The sequence below is a fragment of the Chinchilla lanigera genome, unplaced genomic scaffold (assembly GCF_000276665.1).
Source record: "Chinchilla lanigera isolate Chin_1 unplaced genomic scaffold, ChiLan1.0 scaffold00096, whole genome shotgun sequence".
In the NCBI taxonomy this organism is placed as follows: Eukaryota; Metazoa; Chordata; class Mammalia; order Rodentia; family Chinchillidae; genus Chinchilla; species Chinchilla lanigera.
This window is the reverse complement of record NW_004955497.1, coordinates 4158134-4184492: the sequence shown is the minus strand read 5'-3', so window position 1 is coordinate 4184492 and position 26359 is coordinate 4158134. Positions and strand designations below refer to the sequence as shown.

The following is a 26359-nucleotide window of genomic DNA, read 5'->3' as shown; positions in this document are numbered from 1 at the left end:
AAAAAAAAAAAAAAAAAAAAAAAAAAAAAAAGAAAGCATAGTACTTACGCTAGAAGAGTGAATTAAATCTGTGAAAGAATGGAAGAACTTCAGCAGGACGTAGAGCCATGTTAGCTTGTGTTGCGTACTGATAGCGATGTTGTTCATGTCAGTGTGGGAAGAGTTCCTCTTCAGGAAGTAATGTTAGGCCGGTGGATAAGCGGTTTTTTTTTTTTTTAAGTAAATATTTTTTAAAAGTTGTAAAAGCATTGATTATCTTGGGATAGAGAATCTTTCTTGGCAGGATACCAAAAAGAAAAGGTTGGCGGATGTGCTTAGCTAAAAACAGTAGGTCGGAGTACATAAATGAGAGGATTGTCATTTACATGACAAAGGGTTCATCTCTTTCGTTAGGTTGACAGTCTTCACAAATTACTTGGGGGGAAAAAAAGACCAAATGAATCCCTTATGAAAACATGAGCACTTTATTCTTCCTGTGAAATTCTTAGTTCACAAAATAAGGAGTAAACAACAGATTCCCACTGAACTCACACAGGTAAGTTTCAAGTGGGTGTAGAATAGGCTGCTGGGGTCGGCGCTGGCTCTGGGGCTCTCTCTTAGTTTTCTCCTTTGTAAAAAGGGAATGCAAAGGACCTTTAGAGGGCTACAGTGAGGGTTAAGTGAAATAATTCATGTGAAGTGCTTTGCTCAGTAGCTGGCACCCAGAATGGGACCTATCACCGCTAAAGAGGGGCAGAATAAAGCAAAGAGCCCGTCAGTCAACAAAGCTGAAGCAGAAGAGTAGTGACGTGGAAGGCCCAGACTAAAGGGTCCTCTTGTGTAGTTTAGATTGATGTTTTCTGGGAGAATGGTTTGAGAAGTTAGCATCAGTGTGTGCGTACTTTTGATCACTTTAAGTTCTTGGAATATATCGTAAGGGAGACAAACAAGAAGAGCGATTTCCATGGGTTTTTGTTGTTTTAAATCATAGTAGGTTTCTGGGAGGGGGAAAAAGGAAACATTTATACTTAGTGTTGCAGAATGCAATAGAAACACTGAAAGTCATGCTTTTGAAGGATATTTAAAGCTAGGAAGACCAGTTTATGTTGTAATGCTATAAGAGAAAGCCAAATATAAAAGAATGTATAATTAGCTCCTAACTTTTAAATAAGTAATAGAACATATTGAAAGTAAATGGGAAGGGAATGCAAGAATTTTAATGGTCGTTATTATTGGTGAGATTAATCAGTTTTTCAAACATTTCTGTAGTAAGGGGTGTTACAGTAAACCTGCAGAATATAGCAGACTCGTACGGTAAATTTGCATGCCACACTCACCAGCCCCTGCTAGGTTTCTTTTATTTTATTGAGACAAGTGGAAAATACTTCCACTTAAGAAGAGAGGGCTGCTTGGGGACCATGGTTTAGAGAGGCGGAGGAAGTGAGGCAGGGCGTGAGGCTGCTTCGGGCGGGAGTGACACATTCCACATTGTTCAGGAAAGAATATGAACGGCCACACGGTTAATGTGGCCTCTGAATTTCCAGAATTTTAAAGAACTTTAATTCTGTTTATTTAGGATGTCTTGACATGGTATTCAAAAACATAAATATATTCATTTTGAAAAGTCAGAGCCTTCTAGAAGAGTACATCCAGTGTCTGGGCAGCCTACCTCCAGATAAAAAGCAGTTAAAAATACATTGTTACAGAAAAAGGTGTTAACTTGAAGTTGGTTCCAAGAATGGAGCAGGATTAGAAAGAAAGAAAACAGTCTCCTTAGCCAAGAAATGCAGCTTCCAGCGCGGCATCAAAGAACTCAGTATGCGAAGGCGCTGCTGCTGCTTGGAGAGAAGCTGAAAACCTCATGCCAGGGGCCTTTGAAAAATCATCCAAGTAGAAACTGTGTTATGTTTTTAATTATTGGGACCTGGATGGAGTTGAAATAAGTAATTGCGATGGTGACTTTCACAGGTTTGTACTCTGTGAACACGGGAAAGAGCTCCCACACGACGAGCCAGTTGTAATTATCCGGTAGACGTTTTGCCGGCCTTCTGCGCGAGAAGCGCCCCGTTTCAAATCCGCGTACTGCTGCTGTGTGTATGTTCAATCAGCTTTGGCCTTGTTTCCAAAAGGCGGATTGAATGACAGCAGCAAGCAAGCCCTGATTTCTCTCGGTGATTTTTATTACTTGTTGTAACCTGGGGCTCCTTTTATTTTAGGCGCGTGGCCGAACTGTTCATGTTTGATTTCGAAATCAGTGGGATCCATCTAGACGAAGAGAAGGTAAACCTCCTTGCTTGTCTTCGCTGACCTGGGACAATTGGGACATTCTGGATATCGTGGAGTTAAGATGAGGCGGGTGATACCAGGACAGATGGGCCAGCGAGTAGGAAGGCCGTGTCACTGATGCTGGAGAGCCTGGGACGGCGTTAGGCATATATGTGCATCCACTCGCATGAGACCTGTGGGGCAGCCGGCACGCTCGTGCTGAGGCAGTTCTGGCATAGGTCGTATAATGGGCTAGGACGGAGGGCCTGGCACTGTCCACAGCTCGTTTCGCAGATGTGGGAAGAAGGCACAGTGACTCAAGTTCTTGTCCTTAGCTCCGGGGCCTCAGGGCCACTGTCTTCCTAGAAAACGACATGCCAAGAAGCTGAGTGCCTCCTGCCCGTAGTGATCCCAGGGCCCGAGAAGCAGGGTGCACTGCTGGGACTGCTGCCCTGGAGTCCTGTCGTCTAGACTGCTGTGGTTAGGCCCTCACTTGAAAAGTTAACTGTGTTTCTTTTAAGAAATATATTGTAATTATGCTCTTTATCAGAATACCCCGGAAAGTAGATGGCATTCTTGGGGGTATACAGGCAGGTCTCCGTGTCTGCGATTTCTGCGTCTAGATCCATCCCACTACAGATAGAAAACACTCAGAAAAATGCATCTGTTAGGAGGCTGAGGCAGGAGGCTCACCGTGAGTCCAAGGCCAGTCTAGGTTACAAAGTGAGTTCAAGGCCAGCCTGAACTGCATAGTGAAACCCTGTCTCAAAAAGACAAAAAAAAGAAAAGAAAAAGAAAAAGAAATTGCATCTATGCTGAGCATATACAGACCTTTTTCTTGTGATTATGCCCTAAACAGTACAGTATAATAACTGTTTATGTGATACATGTTATTAGGTATTAAGAGTAATCTGTGTTTTAAATTTTTATTTTAGCTAGTGTGTTTGTCAGTGCATGACACATTCATCACGAGGGCTGGGTGCGTGTACATACACATCTTAGTTCTTCCTGTCCCTTCTCCTTGTTCCTCTGCCTCTGGGTATTAGGAGTCATCTGGAGAGGATCTGAAGCCTCTTCAGAGGCCTCTGGCAGGGTACACCTGAGTTCCATGCAAATGGTGTGCCGTCCTTTTACTAAGGGACTTGAGCACTGGGGCGTTCGTACTGAGGGGAAGGGAGTCTTGGAACCAGTCCCCGAGGGTACCGAGGAATGGCTGTGCACCACGTCCACACATAGCGTCGTTTTGATGGGTGCTGGCTTGGAGTAAGGGTGGGTCTGCTCCTGGGTCTGATGTCTGTGTGTGGCTTCTGCTGCGACCCCGAGCCGGGACCTGCCTTCCTGTCAGGCCGCAAAGCTGCTGGGCTCCACTTACGCTCACGCTGCCTGAGAGAAACACCCTGTCCTCCAGACCAGTCTTCACGAGCAGTCTTGTGTCCGCATGATGCATAGCACTGTTCTGAGTCACTCCAGAGAAACCTTTGGTGCCAGGCATGCTGGCGCCCACCTGTCAGCCTAGCACTCGGGAGGCCGAGGCAGGAGGTTTGTCGCAGGTTTGAGGCCAGCCTGGGCTACAGTGAGACCCTGTCTCCAAGAAAGAAACTTTTGGAGTCAGTTTGCGTCTTTTTCTGACCTGACTTAGGGACCCCATCCCTGGATGGTTCTTTCTGAAAGCAGTTCACCCGGACCAGAGGGCTCGGTGTCCTCACGGCCCTCGTCTTAGACCTCACCGCGGTGCGCATTGTCTGGGCGTCGGCTGCAGCGAAGCCTGTGTCTCATCACGCCTCTCCGCAGGGTAGAGACCGGTGCGCTTCCTGTGACAGGGAAACCCTGGTGGACCTGGAGGAGGTGGGAGGCGACGAGCCAAGCCCGCAGGCTCAGCTGCTCAGGCCCTCCAGCCTGCCGACGCGGGATTTGTATTTAAAGCATTGATTTCCTTGTCACTCTCCTGGCCAGAAGCTTCCAGTCGCTTTCCTTTGTCTGGTGACATTAATAGGTGTCGCTGAGTTCGCTGCACCTTCCGCTGCCCCAGCCCGCTCGCCTGGTTTGTCTGGTTGGGATCCCCGGAAGACGTCATCCTCAGGCCTTGTCCATGAGGCTTTTACAATTTTGTTTTTACCCAGCTCACTTTTTACGTTTTCCCCCATCCAGCGTTTATCTTTAACGGCCTTTACTGGGAAGGTGTTCCTGTTGCTATGGCGGGGCCACTTGTCTGAGTGACAGGCTCATCCAGGCCCCAGCGCGGCTCACGTTTGCATGCACGCGTAGCCCTCACCCTGACGCTGACCCTCACTGAAATGCTGAACAGGTGGCGAATGGTTCTGGTACTCGCCAGCGGTAGCTCAGCCTCGTGTCCTCAGAGGGACCGTTGCTGGTAGAGGGCTCAGTGGACAGTTTACGGTCCGGTTCAGTGCTCCGCGGAGATGCTTCTGAAGCTTCGCTGACGTTCCGTGTTTGCCGGCTTTCCCCCGCCGGCGCGGTGCTGCTTTCTCTCCGTCCTGCGTCCTTGTGATGTGATGTGGGTGCCCTTCCCCGGGAACAGCTCCCCAGGGAGCCCTTGCGTGAAAGACGCGAGAAAAGCAACTCTCAGCTCTCTGTCACGGCTCCCCTGTCTGTTCTCAGAGACGCCCACCAGCACAGGGAGGAGCAAGGCACACAAAGGGAACAGGAAGTAAGCAGGAAATGTACAAATTACGGGGCTCTTCGTTCTCCCCACGTTTGGTTTTGGTTTTTGTTTTATTTTTATTTATTTATTTGTCTCTTTAAGACAGGGTTTCACTGTGCAGTTCAGGCTGACCTTGAACTCACTTCGTAGCCCAGGTTGGCCTCGAACTCACAGTGAGTCTTCCGCCTCAGCCTCCCGAGTGCTGGGGTTACAGGCGTGCACCACCATATCTGGCCTTGCTTTTATTTTTTAGATAGATTTTGCCTGTTTTAGTCACCCAGCCTGACTTGGAGCTCCTGAACCAAACCAACCCTCCTGCCTCAGTCTCCTGGGTAGCTGGATTGTAAGTGTGCACCTTTGTACCTGACAGTTTTGTTTTTATTTTTAAGCTCTCCTGAATATAATTTAAAAGTTTAAAATGATTAGAAATGTATTTTAGTAATTATTTAATAAGTAACAGTTTCGGCCAGGTGTGGTGGTGCACCCCTGTAACCCCAGGACTTGGGAGACAGAGGCAAGAGGATTGCCCGAGTTTAAGGCCAACCTGCGCTACATAGTGAGTTCAAAGCTGTCCTAAACTACATAGCAAGACCGTGTATCAAAAAAAAATCCAAAAAGCAAAAAACACCCCTTTCATAGGATTTTCACCATTGAGAATATTGCATGTTGAATTGTCGTCTTACAGTGGTACATGACATGCACAGCAGATCATTGCAGTCAGAAAGTGAACTCAGTTTTTACTTTTCCAGGGATTATCAGGTGATAAAATGTTTAGAATGATTAATCTTACCACATTTAATTTTTTTTTAAATAATAAAAGCCTAGCGGAAAATTTTGGAATCATAATGTAATTTTATCTTGTTCCACTAATTACCACTAGATGGTGATACATAGCCGGATCAGAGACACGGGCAGAAAGAAATCTGGGCCTAGGAGACATTGGAGTCTTGGGAAACTTACTTTTCCCATGAAGTTGGAATTTTCTGCATTAAAAACGTGGGGTTAGTTTTATATACGAAAGTTTTCCAGCCTCTTCTGGAGCATAAATCTGTACCTTCTCTCTTGTAAAAGCTGGAGCTGAAGGCCTAGCACATGCTGGCAGCCACTGTGTGGCAGGCCCGGCCCCCTCCCCAGAAGGCTGCGTGTGAGGGCTGCAGCCTGTGCTGGGCCTGGGCCGGAAGTCTCCAGCGCTCAGTAACGCAGCCGTCACGCGTCCTTTCTGACTAGTTGTGTGGGTGATGCTTTACATTTCATACTAAAATCTTTGCGGTGACTCCTTTGGTGAGCGCATTTTCTCAGGAGATTGTGATAACTGCTGAGGAGGAAGATCACAGGTTTGACTTAGACCTTGTCTCAAGCTTTTAAAAATAAAAGAATCAAAGGATCAAAGGGGCTGGGAATGTAGCCTGGATTCAATCCCCAAGATGACAAAAAAAAAAAAAAAAAAAAAAGAAGGGTGAGCTGGACATACTGGTACACTCCTGTTATCCCAGTGCTCTGGGAAGCTGAGGCAGGAGGATCTCAAGTTCAGGCTCATCCCATACAGCTTAGTGACTTACCAAGACCCTGTCTCGAGAAAGAAGGATTTTAGGTGTAGCTGAGTGTGGGCGGCCTCAGTGGGTATTCGCTGCTCCTGCAGGACGAACGTGCTCCTTTTTCCTCTGCCTTTAACCTAATCTTTTGACATTCAGTGTTTTCGAATCTGCCTTTCACATGCTTAATCTTGGTTCGCCTAAAGAGACTTCGTGAGCTCCGCCTTGAGCAGCTCTACGAGCTCACTCGTCTTTTCCTTTCTTTCCCAGTCAGATTTTATTGGTGCACTTTAGATACGCATAGTGATCACGTCAGCATAGAGAATCTGTACCTGTGCATGGTACAACTTGTTTCTTTCCATTTCCCCTACCCACCCTCCCTTCAGCTCCTCCTTCCCTCCCCATTTACAAAAGCTTGGTTTCCAGTTTTTCTTCCATTCCTCATTTTTTTGGTATTTTTCCCTTCTTTCCCCCCGCCCCATCCCTAGTTCCCCTTCCCATTTGAACATTTTCTTCCTGTTTCACAACATCTAGTCTACATTTTGGTCCTTACGTACACTTCTGGTTTCTCCCGCCAAGAAACATTGTGGTATTTATACGTGTGTCTGATTTATTTCACTGGAGTATGGTCCCAAGGTGCATCCGTGTACCTAGAAATGTCTCGAGTTTATCCTTATTTATGGCAGAGTAGTACTCCACTGTATAAAAACCTCCACATCCTCTTTGCGCATTCCTCGGTTGATGGGCATCTGGGCTGTTTCCAAGATTTAGCTGTTACAAATTGTGTCACTGTAAACATGCGTGAGCATATATGCCTGTGGTATGACCCTTTTAATTCTTTCAGGAAGCTACCAAGAAGGGGAGTAGTTGGGTCAAACGGGACCTCTCATCCTGCTTTTTGAGGATCTTCCACACTGTGGTCTCTGACTCACTAAATGCAGGATTTCTTGGGGGCGGCAGAAGAGGGGTCATCACTTTATCACACTGCTAATTCCAAAGGTCAGTTATGTCCTCAAGACATTCAAACAGATACGTTAGGAAATCATGAAGATAATCTTTTTGTTGAAGAAGTGCATATCGATTCTCAGAATCAGCTATATATAGTCGCTAGTACACTAAACTCAGGGCCTTTGCACTGGGCTGCCTGCCCAGCCCTAACTAAAGATGGGGTCTCACACATTTCCCAGGCTGGGCTTGAACACTCCCACGTGTGCTACTGTGCCCTGCTCGAGTATCTGTGACACTAATTGTGAAATCTTAATTCCAATTGCCTTTACCTGACTTGTGTCCTTCCCACGTGTAGCGTAAAAGAGCAGTGGACCTCAACGTCAGAATCTTGGATTTGAGTAGTCAGTTTCTTATGGGAACCAACTTCCCCGTCAAGATTGAAAAGCGCCTCTTACCCGAGCACATTCACCGTCACTTTGTGCATGACGGGAGTCACATAGTGGTCGATGGTCTGCACGCGGAGGCCCCGGATGACCTGGTACGTGTCTCCTGTTCTCTGTGTGGTTTAGGTCCCGTCCCGCCTCACTGCAGCGTGTGTGTGCCACAGTTCTAACCCCAATCCGGTGGTGACGTATCGCATGCTTAAGGATCTTGTAACACAGTATGACCAAGCTCTAGAAATCTAACTTGTGTGATCACTAGTTCCATAGAAGCTTTGAAGAGTGAAATGGTGTAATTATTAATGTCTAAAGTAACACGAAGGGGCTGGGGATATAGCTCAGTGGCACAAGCGCCTGCCTGGCAAGTGCAAGGTCCTGAGTTCAATCCCCAGTACCGCAAAAAAAATAAATAAATAAATAAATAAAAAATAAAGTAACACGAATGACTGACCTAGACTACTGAGGCTTTTACTTCACCCACTTAGCGTGCTTTATGCTGTAGAGACGTTGGGTCCAAGTTCGTCCCCCGTCCGCCCGACACAACCCCAGGAGAATCCCCTGGAGCTCCACTAAAGGGTGCGGTGCTGTCTCCCGGTTGGGACTTGGGAGGCTGTACTCACCTTGTGTAAACCATTCCTCTGTTTCGAAAGTGATGATTGCCGATAAAATTGTGAGTGCTAACCTGTACTGTTATCGCGTAGGACTTTGTGTCATGCTATTTATATATTTTACTTTTTAAATACAGGTTCGAGAAGCTGCTTATAAAATTTTTCTTTACCCCAATGCCGGCCAGTTAAAATGTTTAGAAGACTTGCTCAGGAACAGAGATCTTCTGGCGAAGTTGGTGGGGTATTCTACGTTTTCCCACAGGGCCCTCCAAGGAACGATAGCTCAGAACCCAGGTATGCCCATTTATCTACCTTTCAAAGACAAAATAGGGCTTTTTATTTGTTTTTGTTTTCGTTTTTGTGGTATTGGGGATTGAACCCAGGATCTTCACACTGATGCACTGAACTACGCTCACAGCGCTTTTTATTTTTTAAGACAAGATCTCTCTAAATCACTAATTTGCCATCCTCCTGCCTCAGCCTCCTGGGGTGCTGGGATTACAAATGTGTGCTACCACGACCAGCTTCAAAGTACGGTTCTTACGAAACTGAACTTGTGAGTTGGGGCGGGGGGGGTGGGTGGGTGGGCTGTGCTGAGGACTGAACCAGGACCTTACTCGGGAGGCAGGCACTGAGCCGCAGCCCGCTCTGAGCTTCGCGTTTAAACACTGTGGTGTTTTGTTTTTAAACGCTCACGCCCGCTTGTGGAGATCATTGACAACTTCTGATAGGAGTGATCTTTAGAGCTAATAATGTGGCATATTTTCTGTCTAGTCAAGGCATTTTATTTCATGTGTATGTTGAGGGTAAATCACATCTAATTTTTATTTTTTTTACGTTTGAGTTATTTTTGCTATACACTAACTCAACCAGTTTGTGTACTCAGTCTAATGAGTTGGTTAGAATCAGAATGAGAGAATGAAAGAACAGTATTTGTACTGAGATGAAGGTTAAATGTAGACTAGGTCATGGAAAAATACGTAGTCCCAGCCTAGTGTGTTGTGCGTGCCTGTAATTCCAGCACTCTAGGAGGCTGAGGCAGGAAGGTAGCAAGTTCCAGCCCTGCCTGAGTAATTTGGTGGCTTAGTGAGATCCTGTCTCAAAAAATAAAAAGGCCTGGAGATGTAGCTCAATGTGAAGACCCAGGGTTCAATCCCCAGTATCACAGAAAACCAAAACAAACCACATAGTCTTAAAAAATCTCCTTCTTAAGCTTGGCGTGGCAGTGCATGCCTGTGATCCCAGCACTTAGGAGGCTGAGGCAGGAGGACTTTAGGGAGTCAGAGGCCAACCTGGTCTTCCAGAGAGGAGTGCAGCGTGGGTAGGTGTGCAGGTTAGGGTCGGGGGGAGTTTCTTCCCTGGGGTTTGCGATAACCCTGCCTGTGCCGGGTTGAGTTCTTTACGCTTCACATTGTGTAAGAGAAACAGTTACACAGTGGTAGCGATACAAATATCTACTAGTTTTTGAAGACATTTAGAGGTAATTTTAATTTAGGCAGTGAGCTGGGTTAGGGTGGCAGAGATGGTGGGACTGCGCAGGGCCACAAGGTGTTTTGGAGGCTGCAGTTACAGAATTCAGTGCGGTGGACCGCGAGGAGACCACCCCCGGCGTCTCTGGTCCTGCGCCGGGCAGTCTATGCGCCCTGGGTAGAGGCGCCGGGGGCCCCGCGGGGCATCGCGTCTGCGCCGCCTCGATTCCTGCGCCCCCTCCTGGCTTCCTCGTGTGCCGGGTTGTCTCCAAAGCCCGCGCGTCCAACCCCGCTCCACGCCCTCCCGGGCGGCATTCCCCTGGCAGCGCAGGCCGAGCGTTGCAGAGCTCGGCTCCTGAAGCCCATTGCACCTGTCTCGGTGCCTGGGCCCGCTGCTTCTTCAGCCCTTAAACCACTCACGATTCTTTTCTTACAATTTTGTTCCTAAGTAGTTAGGAACTGCTGGAACTAAACATCTGTGTTTTGTGTCCTGTACTGCTGTGTGTTGTTTTTCCTGTGGTCACTGTTATCACCAACCTGATGATGCTACATTTTTATTTTACGTTATTTTACAGAGTAATACTAGACTGTTGTTCAGTACTTACTCTGCTGTTATTTTTGTTTTTATTAATCCACGTTTGCAGTACACGGTGATTACGTTTGTTGTAGGGACCTGGCGCACCCACATAACACACCTCATTCTTCCTTCTTCCCTTCCACGCTGCCCTTTCGTTGCCAGCATCTGATTCATTTGTGTGTCCTGTAATCCTTATAAAGTTAATTCTCATGCACACAGAGTGACAGGCAAAAGACCCTACAGAACACAGAAGACCAGTGTACTAAATCAGGGTGTACTTTTAGGTACCTTGTGCATGCCAAATTACAGTAATTTTCTTCTCTCTCTCTTTCCTGATGTCTTTTATTTTGTACTTTATTTATATATTGGGTTTCCGTACAAGAGAACGCGTGCAGTGTTTCAGCTTGTGTGCCTTGTGTGTCACTTACGTTGTGGTCTCAAGGGGCATCTATGTTTCGGTAAATAACTCACATTCCACTGTCTCTTTTCATTGCCCTACGGCCTTGTGAGGTAGGTCTTGGTCGCCCCGTCACAAATAGGGAATGTAAGGTTAGGTACATTGCTGCAGTGGCAGGGCTGGGTCCTCAGTGCACACTCCAAATTCACATTTTTCCAGAGGCTGTGTTTTCATCTTCGGTAGCCCATATTTTCCTTCATGGATTTAGGAAGTTTTCACTGTCTGTCAGGTATTATTCAGTGTGCTGGAGATAAAGCACGGCAGGAGGCAGAAGGGCACTGCCTTAGGCAGTTGGCACCGCTGGGAACCCAGGAAGAACTACCCGTGTGCGCTGTGGAGGGCGTGGGGTTGGGAAGGGACAGGGACTGCCAGCGAGGGACCGGGTGGCGTGGATCCTGCAGTGTCCGGGCGGCTCACGGGAACGTGAGGTGTGAGCCCGGACCTGGTGGAGGTACAGGAGCGAGTCTGCGCCCTCCGGGAGGAGGTCCAGGCGGAGGCACAAGCACGTGCACGGGCTGGAGGTGGAAGAGCGCCTGCCTGTGAGGGAGGACCAAAGCACACAGTGAATATTGCATTGAAAAAGACGTTACAGTAAAGACACATTGCCGTGCATTTCCCTCAGAGTCTCCCTCCTCCCTTTGAGAACACTGATCCCATCATGCCTGCCGCTCTGAAGCAGTTCTGGAGGCCTCTTTTGTGAGTGCCTTCACTTGTGTGCTGTCGTGGCTGCCGCAATGTCCTGACTCATGGTGTCGGTTGGGTGAATAAGGTAGATGCGAACACACAGTAATGTCTTACTTGACAGAAGTTACATACCAAAAGCAAGGTGTGAGCCAGAGATTTTGACCTAAGCAACGAGAGACAGCAGTTTACTCTTAGCCGAGCTGAGGAGGAGCAAACTTAGTTTGGTTCGGGTTAAGTCTGAGATGCTGGTTGACTTTTGCATGAGGACGCTGAGTAGGGGTTGACCACATCCTAAGTGGGAGGTGTGAGGTCACCCGAGAACACGTTTACGGGACAGAAGTCCAAGGCCCAAGCCTGGAGCGCCCTGAGATAAGAGGTCAGACCGTGGTGGGAATAGCAAAGGCTGCTGGGAAGCGATGGTCAGGGACAGGAGGAAGGCGGACAGGACAGCGCGTGTGCTCATGGAAGCCACACAGTAGAAGACTCAGCTTGGGGGGGCTGCTTCCGGAGACCGGCCGCGGGCTCAAGAGCGTGGCTTGGAGCTCAGCAGACGAGCACAGCTAACGCCAGACGCCGTCATCAGCAAATCCCTGCTCACGGAGGGTCGTGAGGGAGCTGGCCACACAGCAGTTTGGTTCTCCTCCTGCAGCTCCTGCCATCCCTTAGCTCAGCGCATGAGGCCGCGTCTTCAAGTGTCCGTCCGGGCTCCTTCCGTGTTGACAGTGGCAGGGAACCCCGGTGCTTTGTGGTCTCGGTTAAGCTCTGTTCTTGCCTTAGCCTTTTATTTCACTCCGAAAGGAGATAACTTAAATTGAAGAGAGGGCAGGAAACTTAAAACCATATAAAAGATCATCTGGAAACTATAAAAGCGATGTTTGTGGCAAACTTAAAATACATGAAAGCGCTACACAGAACACATAAGTCAGTGGCAGTCAGTGTGAAACGAAAAACTTTGCACAAAGCATTTCCTCTCGTGGGAAGTGATGGAAATTCTGCCACATTGCTGGTATCAGTTTATAAATTACAGTGACTATAGCTGAAGTACTTCAGTGAGGAATTAAAAATTCTCATAGAACTTCACCTTTCTAACGTTCTAATTCTGCTTCCTTTTCTTTTAGTTTTGATCTGGAGTAGATGATTCTACAGTTGGCTGTAAAAATAAAAATAGTTACTGGGAAAGACATTGAATTTAAAATTTAGTTTTCAGTAAATCATACTTCTTGACTGTACTGATTTTTATGAGCACGCCTGAATCTGACTGTCTCTTCAAAACTTAGAAAAAGTAGACATGTCTAAGCAACTTAATTTTTTTCTCTTACACATATGAGTGGGTAGAAACATACTGAAATTTTAGGTTTTTCCTTTTAGTTTGTCAGTAATGCTTTTACTTTTGGGGTATAATCTAAGGCTCTGGATTATTACTGTGCCGGTTTATTTTTCTGATTAAGAGATGATTATCATCTAGCAATACTTGTTATAGGCCTAGCATGCTAGTAGCCCTGTGTGTCTTTGGAACCATCACTTTAAGGGAGTTGTAACATATAGATTATGATTGTAACATTTTTAACAGATAATGTTCAGTTTATTTCACATAACTGAAGAGTTGTTTGAATTTTGTTTTTAGAGACTGTCACGCAGTTCCTTGAGAAGCTATCCGACAAACTTTCTGAGAGGTTAGTTCTATCCTATTCTTTCCTGCCTTAGTTACATGCTTGCTTTTTGAAAATGTCTTGGTTTGTGAAATGTTTAGGAAGTAGCCTATGAAACTCGTGAGCTGGACTGTTGGATCTGTGACAACGTGGCCACCCAGTGACACTCGCCGCGAGGCACACGCTGAGGGGGCGCGGTGGCCCCGTGCGCGGCAGTCCTGATCGGTTGGCAGCCCCGCCCACTGGCCCAGTGTTCTTAACAAGCCATCCTTTAGTGTCATTTAAAAATGTTTGGAGAACCTCCTCGAAACTGTTTATCTTAACTGGTGGCGTACATTTTATGACATTTTTTATAAAGTAGCATTTCTCTTAGTCTAAGTACAGGAAACTCAGGGGTGTGGCCGATGACTGTGTTTGGATTTTGTGTGTTTTAAGACCACTTTGCCTCAGACTCGGTAGCTCTGAAGTGGAGTTTTCCTGGCCTGGCAGACCCTTTGCACATTCAGTCTCTTTTATGGCACTGTGCCCATGCCTGTGCCCGTGCCTGGCACTCTTCCAGCCCTTGGCCGAGGGTGGCACGGGAGTCCTTAGACTCCCAGGGCTGCAGGAAGGGGCAGGCCAGGGTCTATAAAAGAAAGCTGTGTTGTCTCTTTCTTAAAATGCTGTATAAAATTTGCCTTTTTTTGGACTATCACAACACATTCCATTGTAGCTCAAATTTCTCTTTTGGATTATAAAATCTTGTCTTGAAACCCATTCCTTTCTAATTGAACTTAACGTTTATCACTTCTAAAATCTTTTTTGGTCCTAGTGGACCACTGTGCCTTTGACGTAGTGAAGAGGGTATACTAATTATGTATTTACTTAAGAATTTACTCTACTCTGCTTTGTTGTTTACGTATCAGTATTCTTTACCCATTTGTGTGTAGCTACAGATTCTATTTTCAGCAAACACATCTTTATTATTTTACAGTTTTATCTAGAAGCTAATTCTGACATAGGCTTCATATTTTACAAATATTAGTACCTAGTGAATGATTGCTTAGCTAGAGATTTTCTGTAGAGGAAAAATTATAGGTAGATATGCTGATCTGCATTAATATTCTTTTATAAAAAGTAATTTGTTTTTTACTTTTTTAAAATACAGCAAAAAATAGCCATAGCAAGTTTGCTGTTTAATGCTTTGCAGGTTGCTGTAACATTGCTAGTATTTTCAAGTGGTAGTGGTTTCAAGACATATCTACTTAATGCCTTCAAAGGTGAAGTTGCAGGAGGTCCTGATGAGTATGTTGTGTCTTCTAGCACTGGAGCAAGATTTGGATTAATAGTAGTTTACATTTGCACTAGGAATTACATCTGATTATATCATGAATATTGGGAAGTAATAGAGGCAAGCTAGTTCTTTCATAATGTAATTATTAATGTGTTGTCCTAACTAGTGATGATAAACCTCTTTTACAGAGCTGTGAAAGATTTTGAGATGATGCGAGGGATGAAAATGAAACTAAATCCTCAAAATTCTGTAAGTAACTCTGTTGAACTATTTTATTCTGAACATGTTACCAACAGAAAGCATTATCTCAATTCTGAAACTTTCTTTTGATACACTGGACATCTTTATAGTCTTGTTTCTGATACTTGGCCCTGCTCAGTAGAGGTGTTGAAGTGCTTGATCTAAGGTCCAAGTCTGATACTGCTTTTGTTGATTAGTCCACATGTTGATGTGTTCATGTCCACACACACAGCAGATAAATGTGTATTTATATATTCTATGCGAAGGCTGCTTCCATTGAGTGGAAAGTTGGCTTCTCGGTTTGTGGAAGCCTTTAATGAGACTCGAGGCGTGATGTAGCGGGTGGCAGTTGTAACCGTCACTGTTAGCATCGTTGTTCATGTGCTCATATGTTTGTTTGCTAATTTACGGTGCACAGTGCAGTAGGTCAGTATGGACTGGCAAACCCCATTCCAGCCAACACTTGCACATCGTTTCCAATCCCAAGGTCATCCGATAACTGTATGACTGCACAGGGTAGAATGCTGCCCAGGTGACTGGGGTGCTGTCAAAGTGGTAGACTTCTGGCTGTTAGGACCATTGTCCCATTGGTTTAAAGGCACTCCAGGATCTGGGCGTATACCCTTCTTTTATAGTTGTTGTTGCTGATAATTCTTGATTTGATAGCTGCTGTAATCTTAGGGAAAAATTTAGGGAAAGAGACCTTGCAGATTTGGAGAATATTTGCCATCTTCCCAGACACATCCACTAAAAAATAGATTGTAAGTTACTGTACTGAATAGAATTAGAATAGTCATACTGTTAGTTTATGATTGGAGATCTGGCTAGCAAAGGAACTAGTATTAGTCATCTGCACACTTTCGCTTTGTGGGAAGATCCACTTGGGAGGCTCGATAATAGATCAGAATTTGGTGAAACAGAAACAGAAAAAAGAAAAATGAAATATGTCAACGAAAGCTCATTCAGTACAGGCTGGAGTGACTTGAAACTGTCCTTCCTGCGCATTCTTGTGGAGTTCGTTGACACAGGTGGCTCTGCATGTGTTGTGAAGTGCTGATCTTCTCGTGAAGCCCCCTTCCGGGAATGGCTCTGGCACTCTCCTGTTGCCTCAGCCTGAATCTGCGCTCAGTCTAGACCAGTGGTTCTCAAAGTAGAGTCCTTGGACCAGAATCAGCAGCACTGCCTGGAGTGTTGGTAGAGACCCAGCCCCAGCCCCACGTCAGACCTGCTGACGCATGATCTTGGGCAAACCCCAGAGCCCGAGTTCCATAAGGCCCCAGGGGTTCACACCACCATGCAGTGCTGGGGGGGTAATCCTTCCCAAGACCCCAGGGCCGTGGTGGCGAACCTGCGGCACGCGCGCCGCAGTGGCTGCTTATATCACGGAAAGCTCTGAAAGGTTCGCCATCGCTGCTCTGGGTACCCGCCTTCCCATCCCCCTTTCCACAGTCGGGGCTGTGGTCATGGTTTCTCACTCAGATTCTCTTGTAGTTGCCTCGTTGGTCTTTTATCTTTCTGTTCTTGCTCCCCTCAAAACCACCTTGGATTCAGACTGCTTACTGTGCCCAGCCCACTCCGGACTAGGCGAAGAGCAGGCGCTCAGCACTCACTTGAACTTTGAGTGAGGGAATGAATGAATAGGTGAAGGAATTGCCATCAGAGGGACTTCCTGAGAAAGCAGATCTGATCTTACCATGCTCTTCTTCGAAATTCCTTGGTAAACCTCTGTAATTCCCAGGTTTCCTTTCCAGTGTCTTCACATCTCCCCGCCAGGCCCCTTGGGAGTCGGCCCCTGCCTGCCTCTGCTGCCCCACCTCCGTCTCCCTGCAGGCGGAGCCCGTGTGCCCGGCTCTCTGCTGACGCAGGCGTGATAGTCTCATGTGCCTTTCTCCCTTAGCTTCTGCTCTGGCGTCCTCTGCTCTGCTTTCTCTTTTCTTTAACGCTGACTGACATTTCTGTGCCAGTCAGACAGTAGGCGGCTTCCGGTCACTCGCGTGCTGTACACAGGAGTGCCTCTCCTCCTTTTTCGTCTGGATGCATGGCTCCAGTTCTCAAAACTTCATGTAGGCTCTGCCTCCTCCAAATATTTTCCGATTTAAATACCCTCCTGGGAGTTCACTGCTCCCATGCCCTAGATACATCACACATTCTGTGTGTTCTTAGCGCCCCTCTCGTGGGCTGTTTGACAAGGACCAGCATCACAGACATGACAGACCGTTCTCATCACTCCGCCCCAGACCACGCATTCCTTACTGCAGGGACCATGTCGTGTTCGCTCCATGTCGTCCCAAGCCTGCTCACACTCTGTCAGCATCTGGAGAGGCGAGTGGAAGAAGCGTGTTTCAGGAGCTGAACCCAGGGCGCTAAGTTCAGGGACACAGGTTCTGCCTGCGGGTGCCTATAGGGAGAAAGAAAATAATCCTGCGTGTATGGTACACCGTCATACGTCCCATGAAAGCGGTGTGATCATAAGACGCGGGAAAGAACTACTCGTAATTTGAGGAGATAGTGCTGGGCTGAAGTCTCAGGGATAGTGGTAAGAAGAAGGGCAGCCAGCAGTTACTGATGCAGTATTTAATGCCGGGTGTTGGACTCCGTAGGGTACGTGCATTTAGCGGTCTTATTTTGGGGGTGCTGTTGATCTACTGAACAAATATTTATTATACGACTGCAGTGAGCACTGACCGGCGTGCCGGGATGGAACAGGGGTGATGCCAAGTCGCTGCCCTCGCACAGGGCACAGTCCGGTGGGGACTGGAAACGTGAACCCGAGCGTCCCAGCTCCACAGCCTGGCTTCTCAGCTGCTCTTTTTTTTTGCACACTTTGTGGGGAGGCTGCTTCACTCAGGTGTTTACCCTTGCTTTCAATATTCTGTGCTAGTCATCAGAAACAACTGTTATCACAGTGCTTATTTAAGACGCATTTTCTTTGCCAGGATTAGAGTTAATTCCGCCTTAGTTACGTTTTAAATTGTTGCTTTCATTTTGAAAATACATCCTAAGCTTCTTGCTTAGTTTAAAAAGAACCCTAATCTTAACTTTAGTACTGTAATCATGCCTATGTTTCGTGCATTAATAGATGGATTTCGTTTTGGGAGCAGTGTCATCGTGACGAACTTTATCCATTAATGTTGGCTTCTGTTAATTTTCATTTCAGAGCAGCATTTACATGTTCTCCAAATTCTAGGGTTGTGCCTTGTTTACACCTCCCTACCCACTAATGACAGAGAAGTGGGCCAGACCAGGAGATTTTAGGATTTTTATAAAATTTCTCCAGCTTCCATTAAGGACTGGTTTGCCTCCCATAGGCAGCTGATACACAGTGGTAATTTTAAGTCAGCTTTTATAAGCTGGCTGAGTTACTGGTAAAATCACGAAACACTCAGTAGCTTTCATGACAGTGAATTATTCCGTTGTAGGAACTGATGCCTTGGGATCCCCCCTACTACAGTGGTATGATTCGTGCGGAGAGGTAAGTTTTTCAAGAAATGCGTGTGTGAGAGGGAAGAGGGAAAGTAATATTTATTGAGCACTTTAATTGTGCAACCGTTGCCATCCACATAGGGGCCCCTATCACAGGCTTGTTTCCCCTCTGCAGGCACCATGAGTCCTCTCACCATTTGTCCTCTGGGCTGTGAAGTTGTGCTCTGACGGGTGATGCCACACTCCTCCTCCCTGCAGGCCCCTCCTTCCACTGCTTGTGCATGTGGGTGTTCGCAGCTCTGAACTGCGTCCTCGCAGTGTCCAGAGCCAGCCCCTCCCCTCGCCCTGGGTGCAGCTTCCTGGTCCTCACTGCACCTCGGTGTCAGTGGGGGGCTTCGCCGGAAACCTTGCTGTGTGCCCTCGCTGGTCTGGGTGGATGTCCAGCAGTGCTTGTTACCCAGTGAAGGGGTAACAGGGCTTGCAGTGGTGCTGTTGATCTTTTGTATGTTTTCTTATTTTTATTTGAACATATTGTCAACACAGTGGCATGTCTGGAAAGATATAAAAGAAATAAAAACTGAAGAAAGAAGTTGATTGACGTACTCCTCTACCTTCTATATTCTCCTGAGTTTATTAAAGCTTCAGTAGATAGTGTTTTCTCTCCAAATATACCCTACTTCTGTTATTTTTATATTTACTTGCAAACCCAAGAAATAAGAGTCCTGTTCAAAGTTTATGTCCTTAACAACTTTATATACCGTTAGAATTTATTTTAAATCTCAGAATCCTGTTCTTTAACAGCTCATTAACATTGTTCTCCTGTAGCTAATTTTTAAGGTTCTAGTTGGGAGTTATGATCGACTGGGTTTTAAACCCTCCTTAGCCATTTGATTGCGTTAAGCTTCAGAGTGTTTTTGTTACAGTGCACCGTGGAGGCATCGGGTCAAGGGTGGTAGGTCCCTCTCCCAAGTCAGACTTCACTTGTCATTTGTCGTCAAAGCACGAGACTGTAACTTTGTAGTCCTTCTCTGCCCAGCGGGCGGGCTGTCCTCAGAGGACGTGTTGGAGAGCGTGCTGCGTAGCGCTCATTTATTCTCCTCTGTGGTCTCTACCCATTACTGTCCCCCAAACCAACTCGCTTGCACAGCGTGACGCTCCCCGAAGCTTCAGGTATTAACGCTTGATCAGCTGCTGGTTTGCACGTGTCCCACGTCCGTAAAAGTGTTTCGCGGTTGCAGGTCCTCGTATCCTGCTCCTTTTGGCCCCGTTGTCAGTTCCCTTCGTGGGCGCTCACAGTGCGAGCTGCTCACGGTCCCGGGTGGGTCGGTGCCGCGCACAGCTGGTCCTCATGCTCCTCTCACCCGCTTCCCTCCTGCCCTTCCCAGCTCCCTCTAGCGCTTGGTCTTCGTTTACAGAAGATCTCTCTCCCTACTGCCTGTCATGTGTCTCTTATTTTGCGCTTTATTTATATTCTGGGTTTCTCATGTAAGAGGAACTGTGTGATACTTAAGCTTGTGTGTCTGATTTGTTTCACTTAACATTACAGTCTCAAAGTGCATCCATTTTCCTTCACACAACTGAAGCCTGTTCTTCTTTATGGCAGAGTAGTATTCCTCCGTGTATAATTGCCGCGTTCTCTCTGCTCAGTCACCTGTTTTGGTGGACGTGTGGGCCGCCTTCACAATTTAGCTGCTGTAAACACGGACGTGCGCGTACCATTGTAATATCGTGTCTTTACCGCATTTAGGAAGGTATCTAGAAGGGGAAGAGCTGAGTCAAATGGAATTTCTAGTTTTAGTTTTTTGAGGACTCTTCATATTGATTTCCATGTCGGTTATACTAGTTTATTTTCTTACTCCTTTATAGTTGCAAGAAATTTAATTTGCTTGGTTAAATTCTTTCAGAGAAAGGTTTGCCTTTTGGCTTGGCCTGTTAGAGTCGTAGCGTAAAGAGGCTGGGTGTAGCTGGCCGAGCACTTACCTCGCACGCACCGGGCTGTGGGTTCCATCCTTCGCAGCACTGAAAACCAAAGTTGTACAGTAAAATACTAAACTTGGCCTGTTATTGCTTTCCATAGTCCTGTAAAGTATTTGATTTACCTTTGGCCACTTGAAGTAATGCAGATGGGTGATTTGGGCCCTTGCTGTTTTGCGCAGCTGTGATTTGTATGTGGTATTCTTTGCGCGTTCTGTTTCTCACCCCTGATTATTTTCATGAAGGCCTTTACCTTAAAGTGATACTTTTATCATTTAACTGTACTGTGTCATTATAGCTTGTACCAGTGGTGGGTCTGGGAAATTTTAGGTAAGAATATCTAAAGATTTGGAAAGAGTGAATGATTATAATCACTAAGAGTTTAAAGCACATGCATTACTTAGCCATTTGAGATCCCTGAGAAGTTTGATGTGATCTTAAACAAAAAACTTTTGGTTAAAGCCTAGCGGTTCCCTCCTCTCCATATCTACTGAAAACACAGTCCTGGAAAATCTTTCTGTTGTGGGCTTGGCTCTGGAGTCAGTACTTCAAGATCCCAGGGAGTTCTCAGCAGGCCACAACTGGCGTCTTTCTGCCCACATCCACCACAGAAAGAGTAGAAATTCCTGAGGCAGCTGGCAGTGCGGCTGGAGGCCTGCACCCTGCAGTCAGATGGGGGCCTGACAAGCCCCAGAGCCACAGCCGAATGAGCTACACGATCTCCGGCAGGTCTCTCTCAGCCTCCCCACCTCTCGGCAAGACGACCTATAACAGGAGTGCTGTCATCCTACGTCCTTTGTAGGCCAGGGCCCAAGGAGATGCTGCTTGTGCTATTAGCCATCACATAATGTTCTCTCAGGAACTGTCTGTCTGTGGACTGTCTTCTAGGGAACAGTCCACTCTGAGGTATGTTTTAAATGCTCTCTCAAATCTTTTGAAGGAGAGGTCAGTTCTTCCTTTAAAACACTGGTCCGGAATGTAATGAATAAGAACATGAGTTGCAGAATGCGCTCAGAGAACCTCTGGTGACCGTTGAGGAATACGTTCTGGAAGAGAGAAGTCCAGCTTGCCAGGGTGCCCAGGGCTGCCCAGCCTCCGGCCTGCAGGATGGCTCCCTACTGCTGGTTCCTTCCCTCGCAAGGTCCAGGGGTCACGGCTGCCTGCAAAATAACATTGAGCTGTTTATCCAGGGTGCTAAAGGATCTCCTTGTAACCTGCCCTTCTTTAACAATAAATACATGCATGCTCGCATTTCTCAGATGAATGTCCTACAGTTCCCTTGAGACCTTGATTCCCTAAAGCCTTTTGAAAGATGAGTGTTTTGCAGGAGAGCTGGCCACTCCCCGGAAGAATGCCCACAGGTGGACAGTGCGTGTGTGTGCCTACCTGCTCTTCTGATGCACTGTCCGCACTTTCTGCCTCACACTTTTCCTGCAGCCAGACTCCAGGTCGTTTCTCCGTCCGGCCCCTTTGTCTCCCGCTGGTGAGCAGCCAGGGCTGGGCTCCCAGTCTGTCTTCCTTCCTGGGAAGTCTGCTCAGTGTGCAGGGCCTGCACGTCTGTACGGGCCTGGGGCAGCTCCTGCCTCTGCCTGCTAATCCTGTGTCCTGGGGGGACCCGCCACTGTTTCACAAGGGTTTTGTGTGTCTTGTCAGTCTCTGCACTCACTCTGGGGTTTAGGAAAATGTGTCGGTGGCCACTGTTCAAGCTTGTTGTCTCAGCCAGTGCTTGAAAAGCAGTCCAACTGGATGTGGTGGTGTACGCCTGTAATCCCAGCACTTGGGAGGCCGAGGCAGGAGGATAGCAAGTTTGAGCCTGGCCTGGACAATGTAGCAACAGCAAGATCCCGCCTTAAACCAATTGAAAAAGGGCTGGGAATGTAGCTCAGTGCAAAGGCCTCGGTTCAGTCCCTGGTACTGCAAAACAAAAAAACCCCACAGAACAAGACAGAAGGACTCGATCCCATGGTAAGTCTTTCTGGAGAGAGAATGTTGTAATTGTTTGAATGGTGTTTTTCCATCTGTCGGCCTTTCTGAAAGCAGGATGGCCTTCCGGATGTGTGATACGCACCTGTTCTCAGAGCCTCCACCCTTCATTGACTCAGAAATGCCCAGTGGTACTGGAACCCAGGGTGACCTGCCCCATAGCTACGCAGGCTTTAGCTTATTTTAAAGTTCCAATACTCGTTCAGGTATGTGGCTTAACCGAGTAAAGGAACTGGGGAAGAGGGTGCCGAAGAGCCTCAGGAAGGACTGTATGAATTGGGGTTTAACATCTGTTTTGTGTAGCTTACCCAGCGTAAGGCTGAGTTTGGGTTTGAGGTTTTAATGCTCTTGATTGACAAGAGTGGGCAGAGAAGCAGAAGTAATGGATGATTAAGAAAGGAAAACATAATAGTTTGGGCCTGAGGTTAGAAGAGTAGAACAAAGCAAAGGTTTATAAGCCCTTATTAAATTCACCCGCTTTCAAGTAAAGACTGAAATGTGTGACTTGACACGGATGAAAACTAGAAGGGGCTTTCCTTGATTCGAGCTTTTCCTCAAGCCAACTCCAGGTACTGTCTGCTTTAATGTTAAATACTTCAGATTTACTTAAACGTCTGCCTCAAGAAGCAGAGAACCTACTTAGACATGGGAGGATCAATGAACATGTTTTAGAACGGCTGCAGATTGACCTGGGAGAACAGCGGGCTGGAAGACTGTTGGGAAACCTTAAGCAGCTCATTCTTCCTGCAAGTTTTAGTATCAGATTCTCTGCAGAAGAGGAGAATCAGGTGTTTCAGCTGTGAAAATTTTGAAGTGATTTGTGATTTTATTTGAAATTAAAGTTTATTTTTGAGCAGACAGTACATTCGCAGGGTCCCCACTCCTGATGACCCCCAGGCGCTGTTGGTGAAGAGACCATGTCATGTGTCGTAAAGCACCTTCTGGATTTATCTGGTTGCTTCCTAGTGCTATCATTTCCCTGGGTCTTTCCTGGTGCCGTGCCGTAAGCTGGATGTAAGACTTGATTTTAAGCATTTTCCATTTCAGGCAAGGACGGTCATAGGTGACAATGTATACTTTTTCACATCAGAACACATAAAATGAAAATACCAGTCCCCAGCCTTCCCCTCCATGGGTGGTGCTGAGATGGACCCTTAAGATGCAGTGAAGGGGCCTGATCTGTGAGTTCTGCTTGGGGTTTTCCCTCTTCACTCGGAAGTAATTTACGTGGTGTCGTTGGCAGCCAGTGTGCCATCAGTTGTTCAGCTAATGGCTTTAATACTCTGTGAGAGTCCTGGCATGAATAATTCTTTTAAATTACCAATTTTTAAAATAAGGATTTCATAGTTTCCAGAAATGATGCCCGGTGCTTATTTTTTGGCTCTCTCTATTGAAAATGTCAGTCTAAACTTAGGAATGTCATTGATTCATAGGGTTTCATTCCACTCTAGTCATTTTTGGGAAGATGCCAAAATTGTTATAACTTGGCCAGTTACACTGAAACTTCTTAATAGCTTGGTTTTTAACTCGGTCTCTTAGGAGACCATTCAGGGAGATGCAGAACACCTGCCTCATGAAACCTAGCTGCTACTGAGAACCAGTTGCTCCTCCCTGCCAGGCAGAGTGGTGAGGCGACCCCGCGTCTGAGCCAGGAGCTCCCCTGATGTGGGCAGGGGTCTGAGGATGGACTAGGCACTAGGTTTTTGTTGTTGCTATTTTGCTTTATTTTCCAACTTTTTTTTTTTGAGACAGGGTCTCGCTCTGCAGTTCAGGCTGGCCATAAACTCACTGTGTAGCCCAGGCTGGCCTCAGCCTCACGCCAATCCTGCCTCAGCCTCCCGAGTGCAGGGATTACAGGTGTGCGTCACCACGCTGGCTTCCAACTCTTTTTAAGGGTAAAAAATATTTAAAGCTAAAAGGAAAAATACTTTTTAAGTGTGTAGTAAAGAATTCAGGGTTATTGGTTGGGTGGAGCAGCAGGTGGAAAAGAATAGGGGGAGGTGACTGCTCACGAACAGGAGAAGGGAAGACAGGGCCGTGTTCTCAGAGCTGCACCCCTGCATTCTGGGGAAGCTGAGGCAGGCAGAGCATGAGCTCAGTCACAGCCTGGGCAGTTAGTGACTTAGTGGGCCCTGTCTCAAAATAAAAAGTAAAGAGAACAAGAAATGTCGGTCAGTGTGAAGGCCTGGGGGTTCCCTTGTCGGGTAGCTTGCGCCCAAAAACTGGGTTGTCATGTAAACATGACCAGGCTTGGGGCTGCTTACCTCTCCTTCCAGAATTGGATTCCCGGCTTTTCTGGCCTCGAACAAACAAATGAATTGGATGAAACGAGCAGAAACCAGTGGCAAAGTTTATTCAAGAAAGCAGAAGTAGAGTGGGAGAAGCTGGCTCTGCAGAGCGAGCTTGGGCCGAGTCAGTAGGAAAAGCGGGGAGAGCAGAGATGAGAGCACACACCGTGCCCGGGAAAGAGTGGGCTGCTGTGGGGAGCTGAGGTAGCCGGGCGGGGCCCTTCTGAGAGGCCGGGAGATCATCGTCTTTCCCCCAGGGACCTGGGTTGGCGGAATGCTGCCTGCATTGCTTCACAGCTACCACTCGCTCCTCCTCATGAGCACTTTGCCTCTCGGCCAGGAGTGGACCTGGACAGCGTCTCCCAGCGTTTCAGCATCTACTGTGTCCTTCTCCCTAGAGCAAGCCAGCGACGGACGGGTCCAAGAGGAAGTCTGCTCGCTGTCCTAAGAGCGGGCTGCAGCCTCTCTGGTCGGGCTCCGTCACCCGTTCCACCTCCTTTTATCGTCCTCTCTCTCTGCATTCAGCCCACTCACTCACTTCCTGCTTGTCCAGGATGGTGATAGAATTGCACTGTCTTTGCTAGTCTTGATTTCTGGTAGTCATAATTTCCGTTGACCTCTGCAGCCACTCTTCAGCATTCGGTAAAGCGACTCCCCGCTCCCAAGGACGTTGGGCTGGAGCAGTGTTCTTGCTGCTCGCTGTAGAAGTCACGGTGGAACCGCATGAGCCATGGTGAATTCTTTATGGCCCAGAGGCGGGGATGTGTCTTCTCATTTTTAGCACTATATAATTATTTAAGAGGCAAACACATTCCAGTGCCTTTCACTGCTGCTTTACCTTTATTTAACCGGAGAAAGCAGTATTCTCCCTCTGGCATTCTGACAAAACATTTCAAGATCTCATTCAGCTATAACACTGTAGTCATACTCATCCAGTACTTCCTGATGCCACAAACATTTGGTTCCTTTTACTTTTGATGAAGCTGAAAATCATTCCTCTGAGGGTGTCGCTGTGTGCTCTGTTCTTTCCAGTGGGCGGTTTCTGGCCCACTCGCCGCCTCCAGTGGCCTCTTGGTGTGGTGTTCTGCCTCAGCTCCCGGTCCCTTAGCCAGGAGGCTGAGACCGAGGTTTTTGGAAGTCATACCCAACCCCTTTCTTCATTTAGTTCCTTAGGCACTGAGATTGAAATGTAAGCCTGATTTAGAGTGTGCTTCATAGAGACATGCATTACTTTCTCAAACGCAAATTACAGGGAATGAAGAAGTCTCCAGTTGGGTCTCCTTCATGATGTTTCTGAGCTCATTCCAATCATAATTAGTGTTGCTAGTCAGAATTTTGATATATTGCTAAGTTCTGTTGGTTTTTTCTTTCTGTTTTTTTGGTGCTGGGGAAATTACTGAGCTATAGCTCTGCTCCTCATTTCTGGTGTGCTTAATAAAAATGATCTAATTGTTTTAATTCCATTTTACTATGGTGATTATGTTGAATTTTGGGGTTTTAAAAAAATTTTTTTAATTAAAAATTTTCTTTTTTTTAACAGACATCCATTTACAAAATAGCATAAGAAGAATACAAACAGTACAGAGTTACAGATAAAGTAGTTGGAAATTAACAATGGTTGTTATATTACGTTTTGCTATCTTCAAGTGGTTTCTCAGGAAAACAGAGACATGCAATATTGATTAAACAAGTAATCATTAACTGTTCCTTTCAGTAAAGCAATAGAAGACAGTAGTACAACTATGTTAGCTATCCTGTATCTACATACATACATACATAATTTTCCCTTCTTTTCCCACACCCCAGTTGCCCTTTACTTTTGAGCATTTTCCTTTCGTTTCACAATGTCTATCATACCTCCTAGTTTTTATTCACACTTTCAGGTTCTTACACTAGTGAGACAGTACA

At 46.6% G+C, this 26359-nt stretch overlaps 1 protein-coding gene across 2 annotated transcripts in view; it reads left to right on the top strand.

Annotated features, from left to right (window-relative positions):
* Positions 1-26359, top strand: part of Mipep (mitochondrial intermediate peptidase) — a 131910-nt gene that overhangs the window by 12507 nt on the left and 93044 nt on the right. For both annotated transcript variants that reach the window (XM_013505468.1, XM_005406325.2), the window contains exons 5-10: positions 2196-2259; positions 7742-7924; positions 8572-8728; positions 13246-13294; positions 14732-14792; positions 18203-18255. In XM_013505468.1, the coding sequence (XP_013360922.1) occupies positions 2196-2259; positions 7742-7924; positions 8572-8728; positions 13246-13294; positions 14732-14792; positions 18203-18255 (567 nt within the window). The remainder of the gene's footprint in view (positions 1-2195; positions 2260-7741; positions 7925-8571; positions 8729-13245; positions 13295-14731; positions 14793-18202; positions 18256-26359) is intronic.